Source organism: Prenolepis imparis, unplaced genomic scaffold (genome assembly GCF_030444845.1).
Source record: "Prenolepis imparis isolate NDT839.2.m4 unplaced genomic scaffold, iyPreImpa1.0 SCAF_3, whole genome shotgun sequence".
In the NCBI taxonomy this organism is placed as follows: Eukaryota; Metazoa; Arthropoda; class Insecta; order Hymenoptera; family Formicidae; genus Prenolepis; species Prenolepis imparis.
Window position 1 is genome coordinate 16,335,449 of NW_028141161.1, and position 26,552 is coordinate 16,362,000.

General features: G+C 36.6%; 3 protein-coding genes across 6 annotated transcripts; 1 reads left to right on the forward strand and 2 right to left on the reverse strand.

The window, feature by feature from the left end:
- Positions 1-7,951: 7,951 nt before the first annotated feature.
- On the reverse strand, positions 7,952-16,122 carry Conv (insulin like growth factor binding protein acid labile subunit convoluted). 2 transcript variants are annotated; one of them, XM_083033888.1, is made up of 12 exons: positions 15,905-16,122; positions 12,409-12,663; positions 12,007-12,294; positions 11,447-11,684; positions 11,128-11,374; positions 10,764-11,018; positions 10,333-10,649; positions 9,962-10,259; positions 9,409-9,889; positions 9,028-9,291; positions 8,644-8,872; positions 7,952-8,549 (listed from the first exon to the last, which is right to left on the reverse strand). In XM_083033888.1, the coding sequence occupies exons 2-12, from the start codon at positions 12,656-12,658 to the stop codon at positions 8,213-8,215; spliced, it is 3,204 nt and encodes a 1,067-aa protein (XP_082890014.1). In that variant the 5' UTR covers positions 12,659-12,663; positions 15,905-16,122; the 3' UTR covers positions 7,952-8,212. The 2 variants fall into 2 exon arrangements, with proteins under 2 accessions (XP_082890014.1, XP_082890016.1); XM_083033890.1 differs by lacking the exon at positions 15,905-16,122 and having other exon boundaries at positions 12,409-12,736.
- On the forward strand, positions 15,998-18,049 carry LOC145933880 (uncharacterized). Of its 3 annotated transcripts, none has more exons than XM_083033891.1 (4): positions 15,998-16,182; positions 17,392-17,429; positions 17,524-17,789; positions 17,866-18,049. In XM_083033891.1, the coding sequence occupies exons 1-4, from the start codon at positions 16,110-16,112 to the stop codon at positions 17,990-17,992; spliced, it is 504 nt and encodes a 167-aa protein (XP_082890017.1). In that variant the 5' UTR covers positions 15,998-16,109; the 3' UTR covers positions 17,993-18,049. The 3 variants fall into 3 exon arrangements, with proteins under 3 accessions (XP_082890017.1, XP_082890019.1, XP_082890018.1); XM_083033893.1 differs by lacking the exon at positions 15,998-16,182 and adding an exon at positions 16,578-16,879; XM_083033892.1 differs by lacking the exon at positions 15,998-16,182 and adding an exon at positions 17,096-17,311.
- Positions 18,050-19,225: 1,176 nt separating this feature from the next.
- LOC145933587 (uncharacterized) lies at positions 19,226-26,435 on the reverse strand. The gene is made up of 2 exons (XM_083033418.1): positions 21,557-26,435; positions 19,226-21,469 (listed from the first exon to the last, which is right to left on the reverse strand). Exons 1-2 carry the CDS (start codon positions 26,430-26,432, stop codon positions 19,614-19,616), a joined length of 6,732 nt encoding a protein of 2,243 aa, XP_082889544.1. The 5' UTR covers positions 26,433-26,435; the 3' UTR covers positions 19,226-19,613.
- Positions 26,436-26,552: the final 117 nt, after the last annotated feature.

Genomic DNA, 26,552 nt, shown 5'->3' on the forward strand with positions numbered 1-26,552 from the left:
TCATACTTTTTTGACGCGGACCCTGTGCGACGCATCCTCATTTTATATTTATCGTATTAAAAAATTTGTACGCTGGGTTCTGCATGGTACCAAAAGATTCTGTAATCAAAGTACTACTAAAATGTATAATCGATGAATTTTTGGCTCTTCTTAAAATATTAGAAATTTTTACTTTTTTGACGCGGACCCTGTGGGACGCATCCTCATTTTATATTTATCGTATTAAAAAATTTGTACGCTGGGGTCTGCATGGTACCAAAAGATTCTGTAATCAATGTACTACTAAAATGTATAATCGATGAATTTTTGGCTCGTCTTAAAATATTAGAAATCGATACTTTTTTACCGCTGACCCTATGCGACGCATCCTTATTTTATGTATAGCAAATGAAAAAGTTTGTACGCTGTTGTCTGCTTGGTACCAAAAGATTCTGTAATCAATGTACTTTTAAAATGTATAATCGATGAATTTTTGGCTCGTCTTAAAATATTAGAAATCGATACTTTTTTACCGCTGACCCTATGCGACGCATACTTATTTTATGTTTACCATATTAAAAAATGTGTACGCTGGTGTCTACATGGTACCAAAAGATTCTGTAATCAATGTACTACTAAAATGTATAATCGATGAATTTTTGGCTCGTCTTAAAATATTAGAAATCGATACTTTTTTACCGCTGACCCTGTGGGACGCATCCTTATTTTATGTTTATCATATTAAAAAATGTGTACGCTGGTGTCTGCTTGGTACCAAAAGATTCTGTAATCAATGTACTACTAAAATGTATAATCGATGAATTTTTGGCTCTTCCTAAAATATTAGAAGTTGATACTTTTTTGACGCGGACCCTGTGCGACGCATCCTTATTTTATATTTATCTTATTAAAAAATTTGTACGCTGGGGTCTGCATGGTACCAAAAGTATCTGTAATCAATGTACTATTAAAATGTATAATCGATGAATTTTTGGCTCGTCTTTAAGTATTAGAAATTGATACTTTTTTGACGCGGACCTTGTGCGACGCATCCTTATTTTATGTATAGCAAATGAAAAAGTTTGTACGCTGTTGTCTGCTTGGTACCAAAAAATTCTGTAATCAATGTACTTTTAAAATGTATAATCGATGAATTTTTGGCTCGTCTTAAAATATTAGAAATCGATACTTTTTTACCGCTGACCCTATGCGACGCATCCTTATTTTATGTATAGCAAATGAAAAAGTTTGTACGCTGTTGTCTGCTTGGTACCAAAAGATTCTGTATTCAATGTACTTTTAAAATGTATAATCGATGAATTTTTGGCTCGTCTTAAAATATTAGAAATCGATACTTTTTTACCGCTGACCCTATGCGACGCATTCTTATTTTATGTTTATCATATTAAAAAATGTGTATGCTGGTGTCTGCATGGTACCAAAAGATTCTGTAATCAATGTGATATTAAAATGTATAATCGATGAATTTTTGGCTCGTCTTAAAATATTAGAAATCGATACTTTTTTACCGCTGACCCTAAGCGACGCAACCTTATTTTATGTATATCAAGTTAAAAAATTTGTACGCTGGTGTCTGTTTGGTACCAAAAGATTCTGTAATCAATGTACTTTTAAAATGTATAATCGATGAATTTTTGGCTCGTCTTAAAATATTAGAAATCGATACTTTTTTACCGCTGACCCTATGCGACGCATCCTTATTTTATGTTTATCATATTAAAAAATGTGTACGCTGGTGTCTGCTTGGTACCAAAAGATTCTGTAATCAATGTACTACTAAAATGTATAATCGATGAATTTTTGGCTCTTCTTAAAATATTAGAAATCGATACTTTTTTACCGCTGACCCTATGCGACGCATCCTTATTTTATGTATAGCAAATGTAAAAGTTTGTACGCTGTTGTCTGCTTGGTACCAAAAGATTCTGTAATCAATGTAATATTAAAATGTATAATCGATGAATTTTTGGCTCGTCTTAAAATATTAGAAATCGATACTTTTTTACCGCTGACCCTATGCGACGCATCCTTATTTTATGTATAGCAAATGAAAAAATTTGTACGCTGTTGTCTGCTTGGTACCAAAAGATTCTGTAATCAATGTACTTTTAAAATGTATAATCGATGAATTTTTGGCTCGTCTTAAAATATAAGAAATCGATACTTTTTTACCGCTGACCCTGTACGACGCATCCTTATTTTATGTTTATCATATTAAAATATGTGTACGCTGGTGTCTGCTTGGTACCAAATAATTCTGTAATCAATGTACTATTAAAATGTATAATCGATGAATTTTTGGCTCGTCTTAAAATATTAGAAATTGATACTTTTTTGACGCGGACCCTGTGCGACGCATCCTCATTTTATATTTATCGTATTAAAAAATTTGTACGCTGGGGTCTGCATGGTACCAAAAGATTCTGTAATCAATGTACTACTAAAATGTATAATCGATGAATTTTTGGCTCGTCTTAAAATATTAGAAATCGATTCTTTTTTGACGCGGACCCTGTGCGACGCATCCTTATTTTATGTATATCAAGTTAAAAAATTTGTACGCTGGTGTCTGTTTGGTACCAAATGATTCTGTATTCAATGTACTATTAAAATGTATAATCGATGAATTTTTGGCTCTTCTTAAAATATTGGAAATCGATACTTTTTTACCGCTGATCCTGTGCGACGAATGCTTATTTAATGTTTATGGTATTAAAAAATTTGTACGCTGGTGTCTGCATGGTACCAAAAGATTCTGTAATCAATGTACTACTAAAATGCATAATCGATGAATTTTTGGCTCGTCTTAAAATATAAGAAATTAATACTTTTTTGACGCGGACCCTGTGCGACGCATCCTTATTTTATGTTTATGGTATTAAAAAATTTGTATGCTGGTGTCTGCATGCTACCAAAAGATTCTGTAATCAATGTACTACTAAAATGTATAATCGATGAATTTTTGGCTCGTCTTAAAATATTGGAAATCGATACTTTTTACCGCTGATCCTGTGCGACGCAACCTTATTTTATGTATATCAAGTTAAAAAATTTGTACGCTGGTGTCTGTTTGGTACCAAACGATTCTGTAATCAATGTACTACTAAAATGAATAATCGATGAATTTTTGGCTCGTCTTAAAATATTAGAAATCGATACTATTTTGACGCGGACCCTGTGTGACGCATCCTTATTTTATGTATATCAAGTTAAAAAATTTGTACGCTGGTTTCTGTTTGGTACCAAATGATTCTGTATTCAATGTACTATTAAAATGTATAATCGATGAATTTTTGGCTCGTCTTAAAATATTAGAAATTATTACTTTTTTGACGCGGACCCTGTGCGACGCATCTTTATTTTATGTTTATCGTATTAAAAAATTTGTACGCTGGTGTCTGCATGGTACCAAAAGATTCTGTAATCAATGTACTATTAAAATGTATAATCGATGAATTTTTGGCTCGTCTTAATATATTAGAAATCGATACTTATTTGACGCGGACCCTGTGCGACGCATCCTTATTTTATGTATATCAAGTTAAAAAATTTGTACGCTGGTGTCTGTTTGGTACCAAATGATTCTGTAATCAATGTACTATTAAAATGTATAATCGATAAATTTTTGGCTCGTCTTAAAATATTGGAAATCGATACTTTTTACCGCTGATCCTGTGCGACGCATGCTTATTTTATGTTTATGGTATTAAAAAATTTGTACGCTGGTGTCTGCATGGTACCAAAAGATTCTGTAATCAATGTACTATTAAAATGTATAATCGATGAATTTTTGGCTCGTCTTAAATTATTAGAAATCGATACTTTTTTACCGCTGACCCTATGCGACGCAACCTTATTTTATGTATATCAAGTTAAAAAATTTGTACGCTGGTGTCTGTTTGGTACCAAATGATTCTGTATTCAATGTACTATTAAAATGTATAATCGATGAATTTTTGGCTCGTCTTAAAATATTGGAAATCGATACTTTTTACCGCTGATCCTGTGCGACGCATGCTTATTTAATGTTTATGGTATTAAAAAATTTGTACGCTGGTGTCTGCATGGTACCAAAAGATTCTGTTATCAATGTACTACTAAAATGAATAATCGATGAATTTTTGGCTCGTCTTAAAATATTAGAAATTGATACTTTTTACCGCTGATCCTGTGCGACGCATGCTTATTTTATGTTTATGGTATTAAAAAATTTGTACGCTGGTGTCTGCATGGTACCAAAAGATTCTGTAATCAATGTACTACTAAAATGTATAATCGATGAATTTTTGGCTCGTCTTAAAATATTAGAAATTAATACTTTTTCGACGCGGACCCTGTGCGACGCATCCTTATTTTATGTTTATGGTGTTAAAAACTTTGTACGCTGGTGTCTGTTTGGTACCAAATGATTCTGTATTCAATGTACTATTAAAATGTATAATCGATGAATTTTTGGCTCGTCTTAAAATATTAGAAATTAATACTTTTTTGACTCGGACCCTGTGCGACGCATCCTTATTTTATGTTTATCGTATTAAAAAATTTGTACGCTGGTGTCTGCATGATACCAAAAGATTCTGTAATCAATGTACTATTAAAATGTATAATCGATGAATTTTTGGCTCGTCTTAAATTATTAGAAATCGATACTTTTTTACCGCTGACCCTATGCGACGCAACCTTATTTTATGTATATCAAGTTAAAAAATTTGTACGCTGATATCTGTTTGGTACCACATGATTCTGTATTCAATGTACTATTAAAATGTATAATCGATGAATTTTTGGCTCGTCTTAAAATATTAGAAATTAATACTTTTTTGACGCGGACCCTGTGCGACGCAGACTTACTTTCTGTTTATCGTATTAAAAAATTTGTACGCTGGTGTCTGCATGGTACCAAATGATTATGTAATCAATGTACTATTAAAATGTATAATCGATGAATTTTTGGCTCGTCTTAAAATATTAGAAATCTATACTTTTTTACCGCTGACCCTATGCGACGCATCCTTATTTAATGTATATCAAGTTAAAAAATTTGTACGCTGGTGTCTGTTTGGTACCAAATGATTCTGTAATCAATGTACTATTAAAATGTATAATCGATGAATTTTTGGCTCGTCTTAAAATATTAGAAATCGATACTTTTTTGACGCGGACCCTGTGCGACGCATCCTTATTTTATGTATATCAAGTTAAAAAATTTGTACGCTGGTGTCTGTTTGGTACCAAATGATTCTGTAATCAATGTACTATTAAAATGTATAATCGATGAATTTTTGGCTCGCTTTAAACAATTGAAAATTAAAATTTTTTAACCGCGGATCCCATACGGCGCGGATTCATTTTACGTATATTAGATCAAAAAGTTTGTACGCTGGTATGCTGATGGTACCATCATAAAGTGCATATAATGTACAGTTGAAATATATTCAAGTTTAATTTTTGGCTCGCTTTAAACAATTGAAAATTAAAATTTTTAAACCATGGATCCCATACGGCGCGGATTCATTTTACGTATATTGGATCAAAAAGTTTGTACGCTGGTATGCTGATTGCACCATCATAATGTGCAGTCAATGTAATGTTAAAATATATGAAAGAATAATTTTTGGCTCGCTTTAAACAAATGAAAATTTTAATTTTTAAACCGCGTATCCCATACTGCGCGGATTCATTTTACGTATATTAGATAAAAAAGTTTGTACGCTGATATGCTGATGGTACCATCATAATGTGCAGTCAATGTAATGTTAAAATATATGAAAGAATAATTTTTGGCTCGCTTTAAACAATTGAAAATTAAAATTTTTAAACCGCGGATCCCATACGGCGCGGATTCATTTTACGTATATTAGATCAAAAAGTTTGTACGCTGGTATGCTGATGGTACCATCATAATGTGCAGTCAATGTAATGTTAAAATACATGAAAGAATAATTTTTGGCTCGCTCTAAACAATTAAAAATTTAAATTTTTAAACCGCGGATCCCATACGGCGCGGATTTATTTTACGTATATTAGATCAAAAAGTTTGTACGCTGATATGCTGATGGTACCATTATAATGTGCATATAATGTATAGTTGAAATATATACAAGATTAATTTTTGTCTGGCTTTGAAATATTGAAAATTAATGTTTTTAAACCGCGGACCCCATACGGCGCACAATTATCAGCTGATTTCTGTCAAAAAATATTAATGGAGTTTAATGTACTATAACATTTTATTTAAAACATATTATTTTATAATTTCTATTACATACTATTATTTTAAAATTTAATTAACAAATTAACGTTTTAATCAGCTGATTTCTATCAAAAAATATTAATCAAGTTGAAACAATCTTTATATAAAAATATCATTTTTTTTTATATAAAATCGAAGAATAGTGCGCGCATTTCGCGCACTTGTGTGTTGTTCTAGTATCATAAAAAAGGAGATAAAAAAATATATATAAATATACTAATTTTTTTGTTCATTAAAAATGGTAACTGCGTTAAAATCTAAGTATACTTATCTTTCCCAAGACACATCGTCTTTTACGACGAAGAGTCAATAACATCAACGTTACCGCGGTAATTTGTCGACGAGGCAGGAGACAAATGTAAATTTACTCGTGCGTCGAGGAGCTTCGAGATCTCGAGACGTCCCGACAAGGCCCAGACAAGCGGATGTCTGTCCTGGGAATCCGGGAATATCATCAGTTCACGGGAATACCATCTTCATGATACCTACTTCGTAAGAGCTCGTATGCGCTCGTGTACGGTACTTTTAGTCATTATTGGGCCTGGGGTGAAAGTGTTCGGCTACATGTTTCGCAACACGATATCTAAACCACGACGAGACCTCGTATCGATACAAAAAAAATGTTATTCATGCTTCCTTGCGATTATTTATCGTACAAAGTGAGAAAAAATAATATAAAAATTTATAATTTTTAATTTTTAAGTAAATATAATATAATTAATCAAAAAAGAGATAATTTTAATTAAAAGAAAAAAAGAGAGAAAGACGGATACCTATTGTTGTTATATAAGATTACATCTTTAACTTTGATGAAGATCCGAAGATCGCTGCTTTGTCCCGAGGAATATTTCGCTAATTAAGCATTAAACCATCGTTAATCTCGATCGAGAGAGGAGCATCAAGCCGAGTAGAACGCTCGGCGTGTGCACAATTTATTGTTTTTTCCGGTATATTCGACCGAAGCAATATTAATCAAGCAGGCCGTGCGTCGTGCAATTTAAATTCCCGTTAATCCACCGGAGACTTCGACGCTCGCACGAGCGAGTTGTCTTCCTCTCGCGGATATCATGGTCGCGCGGGAGTAATCGATAATTGCTATCGAGCGACGGCGTTAACGAAATGCGATTAATTGACGAAAATGAGACGAGAAACTTCCGAGAACGTCTCTCCGATGACGCTAATAAATCCACGACAATGGCGTGCCCTTTTGCGGAAACAACAACTTCCACTGTTTCTCGGCGTCATTAGAGAACTCTCCCCCTTCTTCTTTCAGACTGTGACGGAACGCTCTGCGCTTAATCGTGGATACTAATTACGGTCTTCGCAGGATAATGAAATAATCTTACTACGCGTAGCTCGGGAGACTGCTGACTTCCTTGAGAACTTTTTCAGCGCGTCGCGCGAGCGCTTTATTAATCGCGGGACAGAAACGGCTAGACGACGCGATGGCGAATTAATCTCGTGGGATTAACCGCTCCTTATTAAGACGAATCGTTCGCTAATCATCAACTAGCCTCTTGGCTTGTCTAACAATCAAAAAGTAAATTATTGGCATGATTCTCACCTATTACGCGCATCCTCTTTATTTCCGAATCTTAGTTGATCCATGCGAAGTAAAACACAGCAAAATATGACTTGAACAATATGTATATTTTACAAAAATAAATACACGACGTTCAACGTCTCTATCTTCGGACGAGAAACAATACGATTTATGTACAATCCACGAAATACATATACATATAAATATATTAATTTATTTTGCAATCATATTGCGTTTCGCACTTCAACACGACATATAGCGAGTACGATAGGAGCTTAAAATAGCAAAATAATTGAGAATTTTAAGCAACTACGCGTAAAGATACTTTACCTTATGGTGTTTAATTTTACTGTCTCTGCTGAAAGTAAAATATCTTCCTAAATTGCGAATATTATTTTTATCGCACTAATAAAATTTCACATAAAAATGCAGAAGGAAGCAACGATTATCACAAAGTACAGACTCGTTCTGAGGGTAATGGAAGAGCCGGAGCTATGCTGATTCAAGATCTGACACTGCGAGTTTCTATAGTGCTTGACATTTCCCTCGGAATCGCGCGCGAGCACGCAGAGCTCATATTTAGTGCTCGACTCTGTCAGATCGTGGATCCTGAAGGAACGCTCGTTGTAAACGACGTCCTTCTCGATCATGGATTTGCTGCTGCCGGATTCTCGAATCACCACGTAAAAATCGCCGATGTCCTCGCGCGACGTCACGTACCACGTCGCTTTCCAGCTATTGTCCTCATTATTGCTAAACAGAGTCATAATTTATAGTTTTTGAAAAATTAGCTGTCAGCAAAAAAATTTTTTTGGACAATAAAATATATTTGACTGAAATAACGTACTAGTCGATACTTCGATATTTCACATCGGGCGTGATATCGAGTTCGGGTTCCTCTTGAATCTCTCTCTCGCCGCAGCTCATGAGATCCTCGGTTACCTCCGAGATAGATTTGTTCGCAAGATAATTCGGACTCTTGCACGTCACGTTCGACCATTCTGTCGGAAGCTGCGTTTGAGTCTTCAGCCATCTCTTTAACGGCCGCGTGTGACAATCGCAGTGCATGGGATTTCCTATAAATATAAAATATTTATCTCAATATTGATAAGAAAAATTTAGATAGTAATGATAATTCCTTCATCATTGAATTTTTTATGAATTACTCGCGTAATTACAAGTGCCTCATTATCCTTTATTATTTATTAAATTTAATTATTTGGTCTTTTACCAAAATATCTGAGCATCGTGCCGTTCTTAACAATCTTCATAAACCTCTCATCGAAAACGCCGATCTCATTCCCTTCCAAGTCGAGAATTTTTAATTTCGGCAGAGGTAAAATTTTATCGAGAGGCACATAGCTTAAATGATTGTTGCTCAGATATAAGCTGGTTAAATTTAACGGCGGTAGAAAAATATCCTGATCGGAGATATCACTTATATCGTTATGCGACAGATCCAAAGTCTCCAAAGCCGTCAAATTTCCGATTACATCTAAAACAGAGCAACTTTCTAATAAACGACGATCTTCAGCGAAAAATGTAAACGTTACATTGCTATCTAACTAATTATTGAGACTGTTAAAAGCGACATTGCTAATTTCTTACTCACATCTCCTAATTTCATTAATATTGTTATGAGAAAGATTCAAGTATTGAATCTTCTTGGCACCAGCGATGAGGTCAAAGGTCACAACTGGCATAGTATTGTAAGATAAGTCGACTTCCTTTAGCCTGTAAGGAATCCAGGGATCGTTTGGCAGAGTTTTCCGGGTAATAAACGAAATCTTGTTGTCGCTAAGATTGAGCCTCTCTAGAGACAGACAATCATCGAGCAGTCCATGCGTCTTGTTGTCCAGCTTCTCTAATTTATTGTGTGATAGATCGAGAGTTCTCAGAGACACGAGACCCTGAAACGCGCCATTCGGTATGTGGCTGATGTTATTGTTTGTCAGGTTCAGTGTCAACAGCTGCAATAGACCATCGAACGCGCGATTCGTTACATTACTTATCTTGTTATTCGCTAAGTTAAGTTCGAACACTATCGGCAAACGGCCGAAGGCGGCTTTCTCTAGCTTTGTCATGTAATTATTCTGCAATATTTTCATCGATTAGAATTTGCAAAATTATTTGTGTCGAAAAAAAAAGTTTTCTCTCGTGCTTACTTGTAAATATAGATACTGTAAACTGCTTAGACTGCTCAGCGCTTGCCAGGGCGGCTTCGTGATGTTGTTCGCTTCCAGATTTAATATCCTTAAGGTCAGCAGATTTTCGAAGCTTCCCTCTTGCAAGTTATCACCCAGTTGATTCCGCGAAAGATCCAACGAAAGTAACGCATTCATAGCAGGCCACACATCGGTGCTCGGGATCTCTTCAAGAAGATTTTCCGAGAAGTCCAAATGACTTAGAGAAATTGGCAGTTGGAAAATCTTTGTCAGACGATTGTTTTTCACCGTTAAGCTCCTAAAATTTAATACGTATTTATTATATATATACGCAAAATATTTTTAAATTTTATTAACGCGCGATGATGCACCTGCAGCTAGCTAATCGAGTGAGACTTCCTCGCGAGACGTCGTTTAATTGATTATAACTCATATCAAGTTCCAGAAGCGTCGGCAACGGCCCAAAAGTCGACGGTTTTATCTTCTCCAGAGAATTATGCGACAGATTCAAAAGCCGCAGACTGAAGAGCGTTTGAAATACTGCGTTGTAAATCTCAGATAGATTATTGTACGAGATATCGATCGTGTGGAGCTCGTACAGCTTAGGAAAGGTCTGCCGTGGAATGGAGTGTATCAGGTTGTGAGAAACGTTTAACACTTTCAGTCCCGTCATGTTGTGCAACGGAATCTGCGAAAGAATACGTTTTTAACTAAATTATAGATATAATAAATAAATATATCGTTTCTCGATGAGACGATATAAAAATTATCCAATCGTTTGCATTTAAAAAAATGCACTCACTTGATTGAGAGACGTAAATAAATTATAACTCAGTTGAAACTCCATAGCGTACGAGACGTGATCAAAAGAATATTTCGAGATATTCTCGAGTTTGTTGTGGCTGAGATCCAGTGATGTAATATTCACGCAGTTCTCGAAGGCACCTGGTTCGATCTTCGAAATCTCATTATGAGACAGATTTACTTTTGCCAAGTAGATATCTTTGAACGCCAATTTCTCCATGACTGTCACGAAATTCTCGGAAACGTCTAAAAGCTAATAATGGGCATATTATTGAAAAAAAAATGTGAAAACATATAATTTAAATATAACATAAATATAAAACATAAATATAATTTTTCAAATGAATATTATAATTAGGAACCTCAGCAAATTGCAGCTGATTGAACATTTGAAAGTCGATCTTTTTGATGAAATTTCGAGAAAGATCGATGGTACCGATCCTTGTAATAGAGCTGAAGGTTCCACGACCCACGTCGTCGATTTGATTGTCGCTCAGATACAATCGTCTCAGAAAACGCATGCCACGAAAAGTATTGGAATCTAACTTTCTGATTTTATTGTGGCTTAGATTCAGGACCTTCAAGACGGAATTTCGGGCGAAGGTTCCTCTAAAACGAAAGCACTCTTAGATATTTCATGTCGTAAAGATCGTGATTATTGTTTTTATCAAGCTTGTCAACCTCTTCAAATCAGCGATAGCATTATGCGACATGTTGCACCATCCCATCTTGACGAGATCTCCCAAATGAGAAGCGTCTAATTTATCAATCAAATTATGAGAGATATCCAAAAATTCGGTATCTCTCAGACCTTTGAACTGATTCCTCTTTAGATCTTTTATCTTATTACCGTGAAGATCAAGCGTTTTCAACTTCTTGAGCGGTGTCAGTGCTTCCGCAGGCAAAGAAGATAACGTACCTGAGAAGTATGATACAATCTGTCAAGAGTTATGACTAATTTAATATTTTAATAGTTAATTTAATAGTTAATTAATTTTATAATTTCTTTATAGATACTTTATAGAAAATAATTGACATTTGATGTTAAGTATATCTATTTTATTTGCAGTATCATTGATGTTAAGTATATATATTTTATTTGCAGTATCACACACACAATAATTCAAAGTACAGATTTATAATCTTTAAATCTGCTAAACCTGGGATTAATATAGATAATAAGGTAGTTGTATTTTCTATTGATGATGATATTTTACGATGAGACCGTTATTAGTTATTACCGTTACTAATTTCCAATTTTTCCAGCTTCGCAGCCGCCGCGCTTTCACTGAAACTATTCCCCGGCAAAGTAGACATCCGGTGACCGGTGATGCTCAATAGGCTGAGATTGCCAAGAACTTGCAGTGCTTCGCGTGGAAATTTCTCTAAATTACTACTTGTCATATGGAGTTCCTGGAGAGTCCTGTTCACACCGAGAAAGCTGTGCTCCTCGATCAATTTCAGCGGCGTATCGATAAACTTCAACACTCGCACGTCCAACGGATACAGGGCGGGCCCGTAAAATCGTACTATAGAAATCGCGAAAGTGAATTAATTAACTCGATTCGTCATTTTTCGCGATACGAGGAGCATCGTGTATATTTATTTTTTCCGCGACACAGAATTAAATCTCGATAGCTCACCTATATTACATTTATACAGAACCAGTTCTTCGATCGGCATGCCCTCATTCCCTAGATTCGTGAAGGCGAGGCTGAGACTGGCTAAATTCGTATTCTCGCAGCGGATGTATAAACCCCTGTCGCTACCCCGAAGACAAGTGCAGGGGTAAATGTAAATCGCGTCCTTTGGACATCCGAATCTCGGCCCGGGTGGCACGTAGCCGCCTATTACGAACAGGGCCATGCCCAGTAACAGTAGCGGCGATAACATTTCACCTATTTAAGAGAGAGATATAAAGTAAAAAAACTCTTAACTCTATCTCATCATTATATTATGTAATTATAATTATTAATTAACAATCATATCGATATGTATGAGAGTTATTATTTATACTACATAATTTCTCTGTAGTATAAATTAAAGTCAACGAAATTACAAAAATTGAGAATATTTTACATTTACACCACATTAATATGTATAAAGATTAACGATATCTTTCTCCCTCTGTTTTATAGAGAAGTTGCAAGCATTATCTTTGCGTTTAGGATGAATGTTTCGATTAGTCATACCATGATGCAATGCGTGTGTGAAAAGTGGAAAAGTTTTCGCTGCGTGAACTCTTTTGATTAATAGATCGGTACGCCGATAACTATGCAGCTTATATGCATTTAATAAATAAAGATTTTCTTCAAAATCGCAACTGCTCCTTCGCAAAATGCTTCGTGATCCGACGAATCATTAAATCGTTCTTTCTTTGTCTCCGTTTGCTGGCTTTTAAGTAAAAGGCGATTACATCGGTCGCTCAATTCGCGATCTGTTCTCACCACCTATTATCCCACGCAAACTGCCGCGAGATCCCGCGATTCTCTCAATAGATGAGGCGCGGAGGTGACTAACCGCTAAGATCATCATGATAGCCTAAATGTGTCCTTGAAGAAGAGTCTCCGTTTTTTTTCAGGCCGTCGACGTCGCTACCTACGCATCGCGGGATAAGGCAACGCCAGAAATCAAAATCTCACGATGACGCGTGCTAGCTTCGCCGATCCATTATTCAACAATAATTAATTCGTCCGCCACGTACCGATGGGTAATATCACGCGAACCTAGCGAAGGAAAGCGCACAGCTGCACGATCACGTTTTCGTTACGTCGCAAATTATAAACCACCACGTAGAGAAACATTTAGTCTGTGCATCAAATAATTTTGTCTGATATATTGCGCATCTTGCAACAGAGAATTACGAAAGCGACATTTGTCCATCCGGAAATGTTAACGCAATTAGACAAATTATTCGTTTTCACTGTATTCACAACGCGAAAAAAACACCCGTGAAGCCACCCGCGTAACCGTGCATGAAATTTCGATAGAAAATCAACGATTACGTGCAACGGCGTTACGCTGCAGTTATTGCAAATTGATCGTTTTTTCTTTCGAAACTTCTCAACGATTAGCAAATATAATCTCCGTATAATAACCGTCCTCCTTTCGAAGATCATCATCAGGCCTTTATGGTGATCGACAGTGGGTGGATTTGAAAAAGATTATCTGATCATGAAAAAAATGTCATCATTATTAATTATATCTTGATGCAATTGTTATATATATGCATCACTATTTCCAACTATTTACTCTTGTTGAATCCAAGTGAGTATTTATACTTCTTTTGCTAATATTTGCGTTAATTTCATAGTTTTATCATTAATTAACGATTGCGCAGTAGTATAAAAAGTTAGATATTGTCAACTTATACTTTCGATATAGCTCAGTATCTGCTAATCGACATCGCTGTAGTAAAGCTCTCGCAATTAACGGTAGCGTGCAATTAAAGTAATTGTGGGATCCACCGATCTGAGAAATGGAGAACTATGCCTTATTACAGCCCTAGTAATTCAGCGAGCAAGAAGGTAAAAAGAAAGGCACCGTGATCTAGTTTAAGCAACATTTATGCAACGTTCGCGATATAATATTACCAACGCACACAATATATATAGAAAACACAGTATTATCTGCATTATATTTATATAAGAGAAAGAGATTCATACACTATTTTTATCTTAGAAAATATATATACGCTGAATAAAAGTATACTTGTATTAGAATTATGCAAAACTTATGTTGAATTATGTAAAGCTTATGTTAAACTGTTATTGCAGAAGTCTCAGAGAATGATGAGATGATAATCCTTTGTAAGCAGAGCAATATTACTGAGAAAAACACATGCGCCTTTCACTTATTTCAATTGATCTCTTTCCCTCGTAAACCAAGGAACTAGTCACTGGACCGAATCACACTGGTCTTTCGTTTAAACTTGTATCTAATAAAACTTGGACCTAAGAAAAATAAATCATTGACGTAAGGCACTAGTAGCACTCGATATTTGTTATCTCATGTATCTAAATCGAAACTCGAACAGTTATTCTTTACATATCTGTCAATGCGAAAATATTTTAAAACTCGATGAAAAATTATTAAGAGTAGACTTCAGAACGTGAGACAACTTCCGTTTCTCGAAAGTGGAAAGAACGTCAGAGAGAAAAAGAGCTTGTGCCACGCTCTACTTTCTGAAAGTCTATTAATTAGAGCTATTGTGTTAACGTAGCGAAGATAGTTGACTTACGTAAAAAAAATGCACAACTATCTTAAGAAGAGTACTATTGTATTATCACAATTAAATACTAAAATTAAATTTTATTATGTGAGAAATCGAGGGATCACACTTTTCCTGTGCATCTCTTTGATGTAGCAGCTGAGATTATTTACGTTTCTCTCTCACTAGTCGTCCTTGTGAATACCGTGCAATACCCTGTACCTATTGTATTGTACAGCTTTTTTTATAACACACATATATGGGGCATTTAATCCTAGTAAAGAATAGATCATATCTACAATGGAAATAAATAAAAAAAAATATTAAGCGTAAAAGAAATCCGCAAAATTATGTTGTTTGTAAAACATGCAAACAATATTACAAAAAACCTAAAAATTAATATATGTGACACTAAATAATGAACATAAGAAATAAAATATCTAATAATTAAATTTTATTAACTTACACAAAACAAGAGAAAATAATTATAAAAGAAAAATAATTATAAAAAAATAAAATTATTATAAATAAATCAAATAAAAAGGATCGCTCAGAACTTGATGATTCAGCTAGACATCAAAGACAACTACTTCAAATAATAGGTGCAGAAACATAACGTTTTACGCACGCATTAAAGTCACCATCCGGTGAGAGGAGTTTAACGCACCTAAAAACACACGTGAACCTTCAACCGAAAACGTCATGGAGTTAACAGCAGCATTGTATTTAAAAATATAGCGAAGCTAATGAGCCGTTTAATTCATCATTTCCCACCAATAATAAGATGTGAACGGCATATTTGATTATTTCAACGCGAGTCTATGAATTGAGATTTCTAAGAAATGATATTTAGCGCTCAAATGTTTTTTAAATAATTTTAAGATAATGAGAACAAGTTTATTAGTTGTCCCAAAAATATGTCACAATACCTTGTTATACTTTGCCCAGTCCTCAAAACGCAAAAATTGTCTTGACTTCTTTTAAAAATGCACTGCTGGTCTTCAAGGTTACATGTTCGCCGGTGAGCAGTTTGTCCTTTTTCTTTCACCATGCAGGAGCGGAAAGAATGAAAGAGAGAAAAGCAGAGAGAAATACGCACGAGTGTTTTGGCCGCGTGTCTTCAAGACATTCTGTATGTGGTTCCCGGGTGAAGCTGTCGTGAAAACTGAGCCGAGGCTCGAAGGCGAAGAGAAAGGCAGCCTGAGAAGTAAGGCCTCTCTCATTGGCAGTTTGATACCTGGTATCCTTTCGTGAACATCCTATCTTTTGCTACCGACTTTTGCCGTGAGCACGATCATATTTTGATAAAATACGACCGTATATCAGAAGGTCATGCTTGATTAACTGCATTTTAATGAGTTTTGTAAATTTTCTATTAAAATAATAACTGTGAAAAAGACACAAAATTCTATTATCTTAATGAATAAAAATTCTATCATCTTAATGAATTTAAAAAATATTAATTTATTTATAATTTCAAATTTTTTATAATAATAAATAACATTGAAAATGATAAAGATTAATTAAACGTATTTTAAAAATTATTATGAAAATTATTATGAATTATGAATTTCTTTGCTTTTTAAACTGTTTTCTTCTCTTCTTTGCTTACTTTCTCGCTTCCTTAAATTATAGATATTAAACTTAATAAATAAAAGAGCTTTGTTGCATAATTTTTAATGTGCTATGTACGATACGATCCTGGCAAAACCTTCTGTAGAAGAAAGTTAGTCATATCGAATGGCATGCTTAGGATTGATTGGTGCTAGTGAAAGTACCTTCGTACAGTTGCCTGGCGATGCTGAATCGAGCAATTCATAGCATGAAGCTGACATCTGTTGGTGTTCGAATAAATTTAAATTTAAACATTTTCAACTGAAAAAAAAGTTTAAAAAAATATTTTTGTAAGTATTATTTTCTTTATGTCAGAAACTTCGATAAACTTTTTTAAATTAAATGCATATTCGCTATTTTTTGCATTTTTTTCAAATATCTCTGATCTTTCTCTTTGAAATTATATAAATATTTCTTAAGAGTATTCTCTGAAAATATCTATAGCACAACAGGATATGATAGTTAAGCGTCGTTTAAACGATAATGAGAAAGAATGAGAGGTCTTTTCAGAAATTACACGGTTATTAAGGTCATTGAGCTCTTCGAGTTCTGCAGTTTCAAATAAAGAGCTCGCAGTCAGTTGCGTTATCCATCGAGTAATCCTAATAGTGTTCGCCAACATCCAGCCATAATTTCAGGAAGCAAAAAATTTGTGTTGTTTTTAAAATCGCGAGTAAAATACACGATGACTTATTTTATATTTATACTAAACTTATTATTAAGTGAGTCAAAATTAATTGTAAATAAAATTATATAATATTTGCTTAAGTTTGATAAGTTTTATATATCTTTCATTATACAGGTACAAAGATGACAAATCAATTCACTTTGGGCTATTTTGTAAGAATCTATATTTCTTAAATATTGCTCTAAAAACATCTGCCACAAATTTTATCATTTCGTGATTAAAAATTATGGATCGTATTGTATATAGGATAGAAATCGTTTAGAAACCTATGAGGAGATATCTAGTGAACAGAACGATATCGATATCTTCAGCAATCTATCTTTTCGTTTTACTTGTGAGGGTATGCCGACTGGTTTTTACGCGGATGTGGATTACAACTGTAAAATATTTCACGTTTGTGAAAATTCCGGCGAAGGATTTCCAGTGATTTGCGCTAACAATACAGTGTTTGATCAGAAACAACGAATTTGCACGGACGAGAAAAATATTGATTGCCAGCATGCTCATGAATGGTACATATATATTATTTAGAAAAATCAATAAAAGATTGCGAGTCTCCATAATATAAATAATAATTACTCATTACAGGTACTACTTGAATGAATTAATTTATTCAACAGAAATCGAATCAAAAACTGAAATCATAGAAGAAAATGAATCGAAAGTGGTTCAAGAAGACGCAGTACCTTCCGTTTTGCCACTTTTAATTGATTAAAGATATTCTTATTTTGCTGTGTATTTACATTTATATCATTATAACAATATATACATTTTATTTATGATTTATTTTATGAGAAGAATATTGATAACATGTATTTTTAGTTCTTCTTTTCTTTATTTAGCATGAAGATGTACATGTACGGATAATCAATTGCAACTACGTAATTGCAATTCTGCTAAGATTTTTCTTTAACGGGCTTTTTTTCCTGGTATCAATTATCAATAGAATATAAAAATTGATATTACTTATAATAAATAATCGCCTCAAAAAATGTCGGAGAATAAACATTTAAACATTTATTGGATCTGGGATGATATTATTTTGCTTTTTATATTAATTCAACGTTCCACTGATCGCGTGTGCTCCTATGATCTTGACTCTAGTCTCCTTTGTGCTCTTGTTTGCGTCCCCGGTACATACCTTTTGCCGCAAGCAACGCATAGAACTGGTAGAAAAAAAATTAAAAGAAAGAAGAAATGCACGAAGAAAACCTTCAATGTGGTAGTTCGGAATAATCTCGGGTCTATTCCTGACCATTCGAAGCTGGCTTCTCAAGGTTCTTGAAAGTTGTAGCGCCAGTATTTTCGATATCGATGCAGGCAGAATTTTATTATATATTTATTATATAATTTCTTAATTAGATTTTATAAACTACTTTTAATTTTCTACCTGTATTTATCTTCCAGCTTTTTTTAATAACTTGGAGAATTTATAGGAGCAGCTTTCGAAATTATATTAATTATAATATAATTATATTTTTCGCAAAACTTTGTAAATGTAATAATATTAAAAATACATATAACATTAAATACAAAAATGAAATGACTTATTAATCAATTAATAGTTATAATGTGTATGTGCGGAAAGGGACAATAGCAATTGTACAAAATAGGTACACTCCATTTATTTTCAATCAAGTAACATAATTAAAGAGTATGTCAGTTTTAAAATCTACATGCTAACAGTTCAATATTTATTCTGCGATATAATCGCATGATTTTTAATGCCTTGTTATATAATCTCTAAAAAAATATAAAGAAGTGTCACCCTCCACCATAAAACCCTATGACAATAAAATAAATACTTCCTGCGAAATGGCGTGTGTTTTTTCTATTTCATTATTAACGCGAGGGATTGTTTCCACAATCATTTATGAAAAAATACCGTTTCTTCAGGTTCTAAATTATCTATATTCTAACTTTAGAGGATATATATTCTATTTATGTGTGTGTGTGTGTGTGTGTGAAGCCTGTATTTTGCTATATATAAAGAGTAAAATTTATCCACAATTTATGAGACACAATAACGCATAAAATATGCATACAACTTTTTATGTCTTTGTCTAATTTTGTTTCTAGGAAATATTAATGCAAATATTTCTTAACGCAAAGAATTACATTAAACTAAAATCATATAATTATCTCAAAATTATTTTTTGCAATATTAATGTGAAAGTTAAAGCTAATTTAATATAGAATTCAATTTGATTTAGACTTTGAGGAAACAACAGTGATATTAATGATACTCTTAACGACGAGACACTTAGCATATAAGATTTTATATATATAGTATACATCAAAAACAGGATAAGTAGATTTGATCGAGCGAATCAATACTATTTTCCATAATGATAAGACCTATAATGTTGTGGCCAAGTGATACCCGGACCGTTTTTATCATTGTCGTAGACGTGTTTAACCTTTTGATTTTCCGATCCTAATAAATTCTGTCGAAGCATGCCGAACACAGCTGATGCAAGGGCCATGTTGCTAATCATTCCAGCTATAGAGGCGGCAGCTCTCGCATGAGCCAAGGCCGTCTGAATGAGGAAGCTTATTATAAGACCGATTCCAGGCATCATAGTGTTCATCTTCATCTTCAGCGCTCTTCCGAAATGCATCATCTCGCTCGTGATCTTCCTGGACATAATGTCATCTCGCAAACGTGGCAAGTGGATTCTCAATTCTGTACTCGTGTTCTTGTCGAGGAACGACTCATTTATTTTAATCTTATTTTCGTTATCTGAATCCTCGATTTTCTCCATAGGAACATTTAATTTCTTTACAAGCTTATCCGAATACTTATCGAACAAAGATCGAAATTCGTTCTTTATGCGATATTCTCTTTTGCGTTCTTCGTGACTCTCCGTAGACTTCGTAGACTCCTTTTCAAGATCATATGGCAGTTCTCCTTTCAAGGGTATCACTTTTAATTCCTCCGCACTTAATTTCGTCACAAAGTCCTCAGAATTATTTTTCTTCAGATGTTCCTCCGTGAAAATCTTTAATCTGTCTGCAAACTTCTCGTTCAAGCGAGTTCCGAAGAGTACGCTGAAAGCATTATAAGCATCTTCCGTGTTGAGAAATTGAGTGACATCACCGTCGGCAAAATCTGTCGCGTTAGCCTTAATCTTATCCAAAAACATTGTAATTATCTGATCGTCATTTATGGACCGCTTAATGTCCGCGTACTCGTCGCTGTCTTTCAAAAATTGAAAATCCTCTTGCACATCGTGTAAGCTTCTCTCTCTCTTTTCTTTCTCCTTTTTAAGCTTTTCATGATCCGGTCGTTGATCCAATACTTCCTCCATGATATCGCTAATAATTGTCAGTATGCTCGGCAAATTCTTGTTGTCCTTGATCTTCGTAGCTCTACCCTCGCGGAATCTGCCAAAGTTGATGCCCACCTCGCCATTCCCGTAGCCTTTGATTGTTAGAAAACCCAGATTCGTCTGAAATTTCTCCTCCATCGCTTTTTTGTACCAGTCAAGAAGAATATTTTCCACGGATTCTTTCCTCATTAGCAGTTCTTTCTCGAAATTATTCGTGGACATGCCGAAGAAACGCTCTACTTCGATTTCTGCCGATCTTCCGAGAAAGCCGAGGCCAGGTACCGAGGGTAATGACGGCAAGGATGGTAAACCGATTAAAGATGGTACCGTATTGACAATCATAGGCCAAACGAAAATTCCTACGCATCTGATGAAACTCAAGCTGAGTAAACACTGAGCTACCTGCGACATAAAACCCCGATTCGCGGTGTGCTCGTTAAAATCCTCAACCATTTTTAAAATCTCGTATTGATCGGCAGTCAGAGAATTCTTGATTGTAGAATTTAACGTATCTACGAAATATTCCTTCGGATTCTTAGCGGGTTCGTTTTTCAAAATTTTCTTAAAATGCGAAATATTAACTAGAAGTTGAAGAAATTCGGATTCCGTGATATTTGGAAACGTGTTATTTATCATCATTTCTGTAGATTCAATCTCTTTATCGGTGTCGTAGTAAAAATTTAATAATTGATCGGTATTTCTTCGTCTTCTTTCGTGTTTTTTGGACGATAAATTTGCGAGAACAGATTTTGACAATGGATCTTGTTGCTCAATGTCAGATAATTGAATTTTTTCCTTGGAAATATCTATGAGGATGTCCGACGGTTGTCCAAGATACCCAGGAACGATTCCTTGTTCGCCTAGAAAATAAAAAAAATCAAAGATGGATAAAAATTGAATATGGAGAAGAAAAGTTAGTCTGTATTTAACGTATAAGACTGATTCACCTACTGACGGAGTGTTCGCAGCCCTCGACTCTCCACTTATCTGGTTCGCCTTCTCATCATCTGCGACTGAAGAATGACTCGATTGAAGAATCGTCTGTTCCGGCGACTTCGGTTGTTGCGGCGAATCCGACAAGATTGTAAACTGCAATTCTGGAAACTGAGGAATTTGAATTCCGCCCGGTAACATAGGGATTTGAGAGGGAATTTGAGGAAAGCTAGGGCCAGCGAAAGGATTTTCTAGTCCGGGAAAACTCGGGATTTGACCTATACCGGGTATTTGACCCGCACCAGGAAGTTGACTTATGCCGGGAATCTGACCTGCGCCAGGAAATTGACTTATGCCGGGAATCTGACCTGCGCCAGGAAATTGACCTATGCCTGGAATCTGATCGACACCAGGAATCTGACTCGCTCCGGGAATTTGAAACTGGCCCAACAGCTCCTCAAAATTCGGCAGAGTTTGCGAGAATTGCTTCAAGGTCGGCCAAGTGATTTGCTGAGTGCAAGTTATAAAGTTATCGCTCCTCATGCATTCCAGCATATTAATTACATATGCGCGACGTATCTCATCCGGTATCGCTTTCTCTGTTAATCTAACGATGTTTATTTCCCGAGCAGTCAGAAGATTGTTTATTACAGGATTATTAACGTCCAGATAAGAGCCTTCTAAACGAGGCGTCGAATCTTTATTTAATTCCTTTAATATACTTTCTATTTTATCTTCGATCACGTCGACGGTCTTCAATGTATTTTCATTAGACGACGCGTTCTCCGAATAAGTGTCATGTAGCAGAATCGACGATGAATCGAATTTCGTCCTCGGCAAGTTTTGGCTTCTAAAATCGGGGAAATTCGGCAATCTTGGGAAGAATTGAGCGATAGTTGGCCAAGTTATGTCCCGCGTGCAATCGAGAAACAGGTTTTCTCGAACACAATTGGCTATTCGCTCTACGAAAACTGATCTCACCGATTCCGGCAGCAGACTTTCCGCAACATGAACGATGTTAGCTTGCTGTTCAGTAAAATAACTCTTCGTTTCCGGTAATCTCGAAGTAATCGTGCGATATAAAACGCCCGGTGTGGAGCTCTGCACGGCCTTGAGAATTTTCAGAATCACACCTTCCGGATGTTCCGAGAAAACGGGATAGAATCTGGTATCAGTGATGGTAACGGTAGCGTCTCCGTGCTGGCCAACCTTGACGTCGGTCTCCGAAAACGGTGATGAGTCAGTCAAATTCTGCGGTAAGGTGAACTTGACGTTGTTCGCTTGAGGATGCGCTTCGAAATTCGGGAAGCTGGGCAACCTAGGGAAATATTCCGACAGAGCGGGCCACAATATATTTCTCGAGCACGCTAGAAAATTGTTCTTGCGAATACATTCTGTCATTCGTTCGACAAAGGCGGGACGAATTGCATCCGGTAGCAAGCTTTCTGTTGTATTAACGATATTCAGCTGCCGATTACTAAGCAAATCGGCCAACTGCTGCGTGCTGATAAGCTTGGCAACGTGATCATCTCGCACATTTGGCGATGACAGTTGAATTGATCTGAGAATATTGAGTATTACCGATTCGGGATGTTCTGTGAATATCGGTACAAATCGAGTACCGGTCACGCTTATCACAGGACTGTTACTCTGCGGCAATTTCGTTCTGGAAATAATCTTTACGTTGGAATTCGCCTCGTTCTGCGATTGATTTAATTCCTGTTGGTTTTTTATATTCGGATGCAAAGAAATTTTGTCCTTCAACGATGTTTGATCTTCTTGTTTCGACGGTTGTTGCTTAGGCGGTAAATCGGGAAATTCTGGGAAATTAGGAACATAAAGAGCGACCGTGGGCCAAATTACGTATCTCGTGCAATTAATAAATTCATTATTCGTCTGAAGACAAGATACAACTTGTGCGATGAGAGGAGCTCGTGCCGGGGGCGGTACAATACTTTCCGCTAATTTTAGTATGTTGAGTTCCTTCTCGGTAATCGTCGTCAGAATTATTACGTTTCTACCAACGATTAGATGCGAATTTTCCGGTATCGTTCTCATAGAATTACGTACTCCCGTTAAGATCTCCGTGACCTTGTTCTCTAATTCGCTGGATGTTCCGGAAGAAATTTTGTTTTGACGCAACAAGATCGTGGAAAAACGACTGGGTGGTTCTTCTGGAATAGAACCACCGGATGGTTGCTCCGTGGTCGTACTTCCTCCCGGTATAAATGAGGCTAAACTCGGCAGCTGAAAATCCGGAAAATAACCGAAAATATCGGGCAACTGCCAGTCCGGTATCCAACTGGAAAGATCCGGTATAGAAGGATATAATTGCCTGATCGTCGGCCATGTCGAATATTTAATACATGTTAGATAATTTAACTCCTGCATACATTTCACAGTTTTCTGAACAAATTCTGGTCGATACGGAATAGGAAGAAGCTGTTCAGCCATGTGAATCGATAATAATTGTTCTGGGGAAAGTATAGCGACATAAGAATCAGCGTTATGAATGACAGAAGGAGGCGGTGCCTTCGCGTGCTCCTTCAGAGTGTTCTGAAGAATATTGATAATTACTGTTTCCGGTTTCAGTTTCTGTATTCTCGTAGCATCGGCATCTACGACTTCCGGAAGCTCGCCCGAGCCTTCTACGAAACTTGGAAACGGAACAATGGGATATTGCGGATATAATATAGATGGATACCAGTTCTGATAGTCCGGGAAAGCCGGCAAGGTCGGGTAATATTGCTTTACCATCGGCCAAGCAAAGTATTTGACGCAGCTAAAGTACTCGAATCTGCGTACGCACGAGAACATCCGGTCGGAGTATTCGCGGCGTATTTCACTAGGTAGAAGTTTTTCGGCCATCTGAAGAATTTGAAGCTGACCGATAGTGAGAAGTCTCCTCAGAGTTTCGTTCTTCGGGTCGATGAAGGTCGGCGACTGATCGTACGTGGCTTTCGATTCTAGAGCACCGCTCAAGATACTAAAAACGACGACCTCCGGTGTCAGCAACCTCGGACGGTGAACGCTGCTCTCCGATCTCGCGGATTTTCCCCTGTTACCCTGAAACAAGTCGATCAAATTTATCTCGATCGGTAAATTGTTCAGAGACTGGCCGACTGATTCCGGAAGATTGTCGAGTACGATGGGCCAGACGAAGATGCGCATGCAATTCAGAACACTGAGACCGCGAATGCACTGTGCCATATTCGCCACGAAAGACTGCCGCTGCTTCGTTTCCGTCAACTGTTCGGCGCACTTTATTATGTCCAATTGATTCTTGTTCAATTCAGTCGTATTCAAGCTGGCCAGGTACGTCTCGTTCGACGGTGACTTCCGCGATAGCGCGATATTCTTCAAGGTATCCAGCAATTGGATTTCCGTGAATTTCGGAATGTCAGAAAACACCTCAGTCGCCTGTTCTCTTATATATTGAAGAAAGGTTCCATTTTTTATTTGTTCCTGAAGTAATGTGGCTTGAGCTTTCCATTTTTGAAGACGGTTAGGGGCTTCCACTGTTGGAGATAATTGATCAATATTTTCGTTCTGAAGCGATTTATTTTCCAAGTTACTGCTGCGTTGATTGCGAATTTCTTCGTCTTTTGCGGCGGTAGATACATCGATCTCGGTCGATTTTTCCGAAAGAAGACTTTCTTCTTCAAGCTTTTCCGATTGTTTCGCGTCATTGCTGATTGATTCAAGAGCGTCGTTTCGTATAGATATCAGTTTCTTTATCTGACCGTTCACAATCGATTCTTGCTCTCGACCGGGCGAATTGTCTTCTTCAGCATTTAAGTAGACAGTTGAACTTCTGTATTTGGACTTAGCCGAGCTAGTTAAGTGTCTATACTCTCTGTTCGGATCGATATCTTTGACACCGACATCTTTATTGTTTGGAGTCTCATCGGCGACATACTCCTCTTGATTCCTTTCACTTTCGTTCGCGTGTTTCAAGCTTCGCAGGTCGTTACGTACTTCCTCGTTAACGCTGTCGATGTTCTCGATTCGTGCTTCATCTAGATTATGCTGTGCTAAATTTTCAATCTGTCCCGTCTCTTCTTTATTTAGATCTAGTTTCTCCGCCTGTTTTAAACTCGCAACATTTTCCAAGTTCTCTCGAAGATCGGAGGAAGTCTCTGCATACTTCTCTCCTTTTTGCTCCGCCTCATCTTCGCCGCTAGGTTTTGCATTCACATTCTTCACGTCCGCGGGCGATTGCTCGACGTTGATTAATTGCTTCTCGATTGCGGTTCTTTGTATATCAGGGACATCTTCGATGATGTCTAAAATCTTTCGTTGTCCCGGTTCCTCAACATCGTCGGACTCTACCTGAGCGTCGAATCGTCGAATACCCTCGTCCTTCTGCACGTTCTCCTCCTTATCCTGCAACACAAACTTACCAGGAAGGCTCACGTCGTTCCTTCGTCGCTTCTTCGCCACGCTACCTTCATCGCCAGCAGCTTCTACCTGGATTTTATCAGGATCCTCGATGAGTATCTCTACCGCCGGAGTTTTCCTTTCTTTGTCACTAACATTCTCGTCTCCTTCTGCTTCTATCAAGCTCTTTCTTCGCGCTTGATCCGCGTTCTCCACGCCGTCAGGCTCGGGGTCACTCACCTCCGCGGCAGGTTCCGAAATCTTGCCGTGCACTTGATCCGCGATGACGTCGCCGTCATCGTGAGGCACACTCCGCGCTCGTACGTCGTGAAGGACGCAGAGCAGAAGAAAGAAACATAGAATCGTACAAGGCACGAGTCGATAAATGCTCGTGGTTGACTGTAGGCGTCGAGAGTTGAGTGCTCTCATGGTCGCGGTCGAGAGGCGAATGTCTCGGCCACTTCTGAGCCGGTCCATGGTCAGCCATGCCACACGCATGGTGATACACATACCATCTCCTAAAGCACGACACCGAGAGCACCGGTCAACTCACGGACGAAGAAGCGAACCTGTGGATGAATAACAACCTGGCATTTTCATTTTTGCGATGCCCCTCTACGTGCCTCTTCG

Coding starts and splice junctions, on each gene's coding strand:
- Conv (XM_083033888.1), bottom strand. CDS start 12,658: ATGTTATCGCCGCTACTGTTACTGGGCATGGCCCTGTTCGTAATAGGC. Junction 12,295..12,408: donor TCTGTATAAATGTAATATAG/GTGAGCTATCGA, acceptor CGATTTCTATAG/TACGATTTTACGGGCCCGCC. Junction 11,685..12,006: donor AAAATTGGAAATTAGTAACG/GTAATAACTAAT, acceptor CATACTTCTCAG/GTACGTTATCTTCTTTGCCT.
- LOC145933880 (XM_083033891.1), top strand. CDS start 16,110: ATGTGGTTCCCGGGTGAAGCTGTCGTGAAAACTGAGCCGAGGCTCGAA. Junction 16,183..17,391: donor AGAGAAAGGCAGCCTGAGAA/GTAAGGCCTCTC, acceptor TTCATTATACAG/GTACAAAGATGACAAATCAA. Junction 17,790..17,865: donor TGCCAGCATGCTCATGAATG/GTACATATATAT, acceptor TACTCATTACAG/GTACTACTTGAATGAATTAA.
- LOC145933587 (XM_083033418.1), bottom strand. CDS start 26,432: ATGTGTATCACCATGCGTGTGGCATGGCTGACCATGGACCGGCTCAGA. Junction 21,470..21,556: donor TGCGAACACTCCGTCAGTAG/GTGAATCAGTCT, acceptor TTTATTTTCTAG/GCGAACAAGGAATCGTTCCT.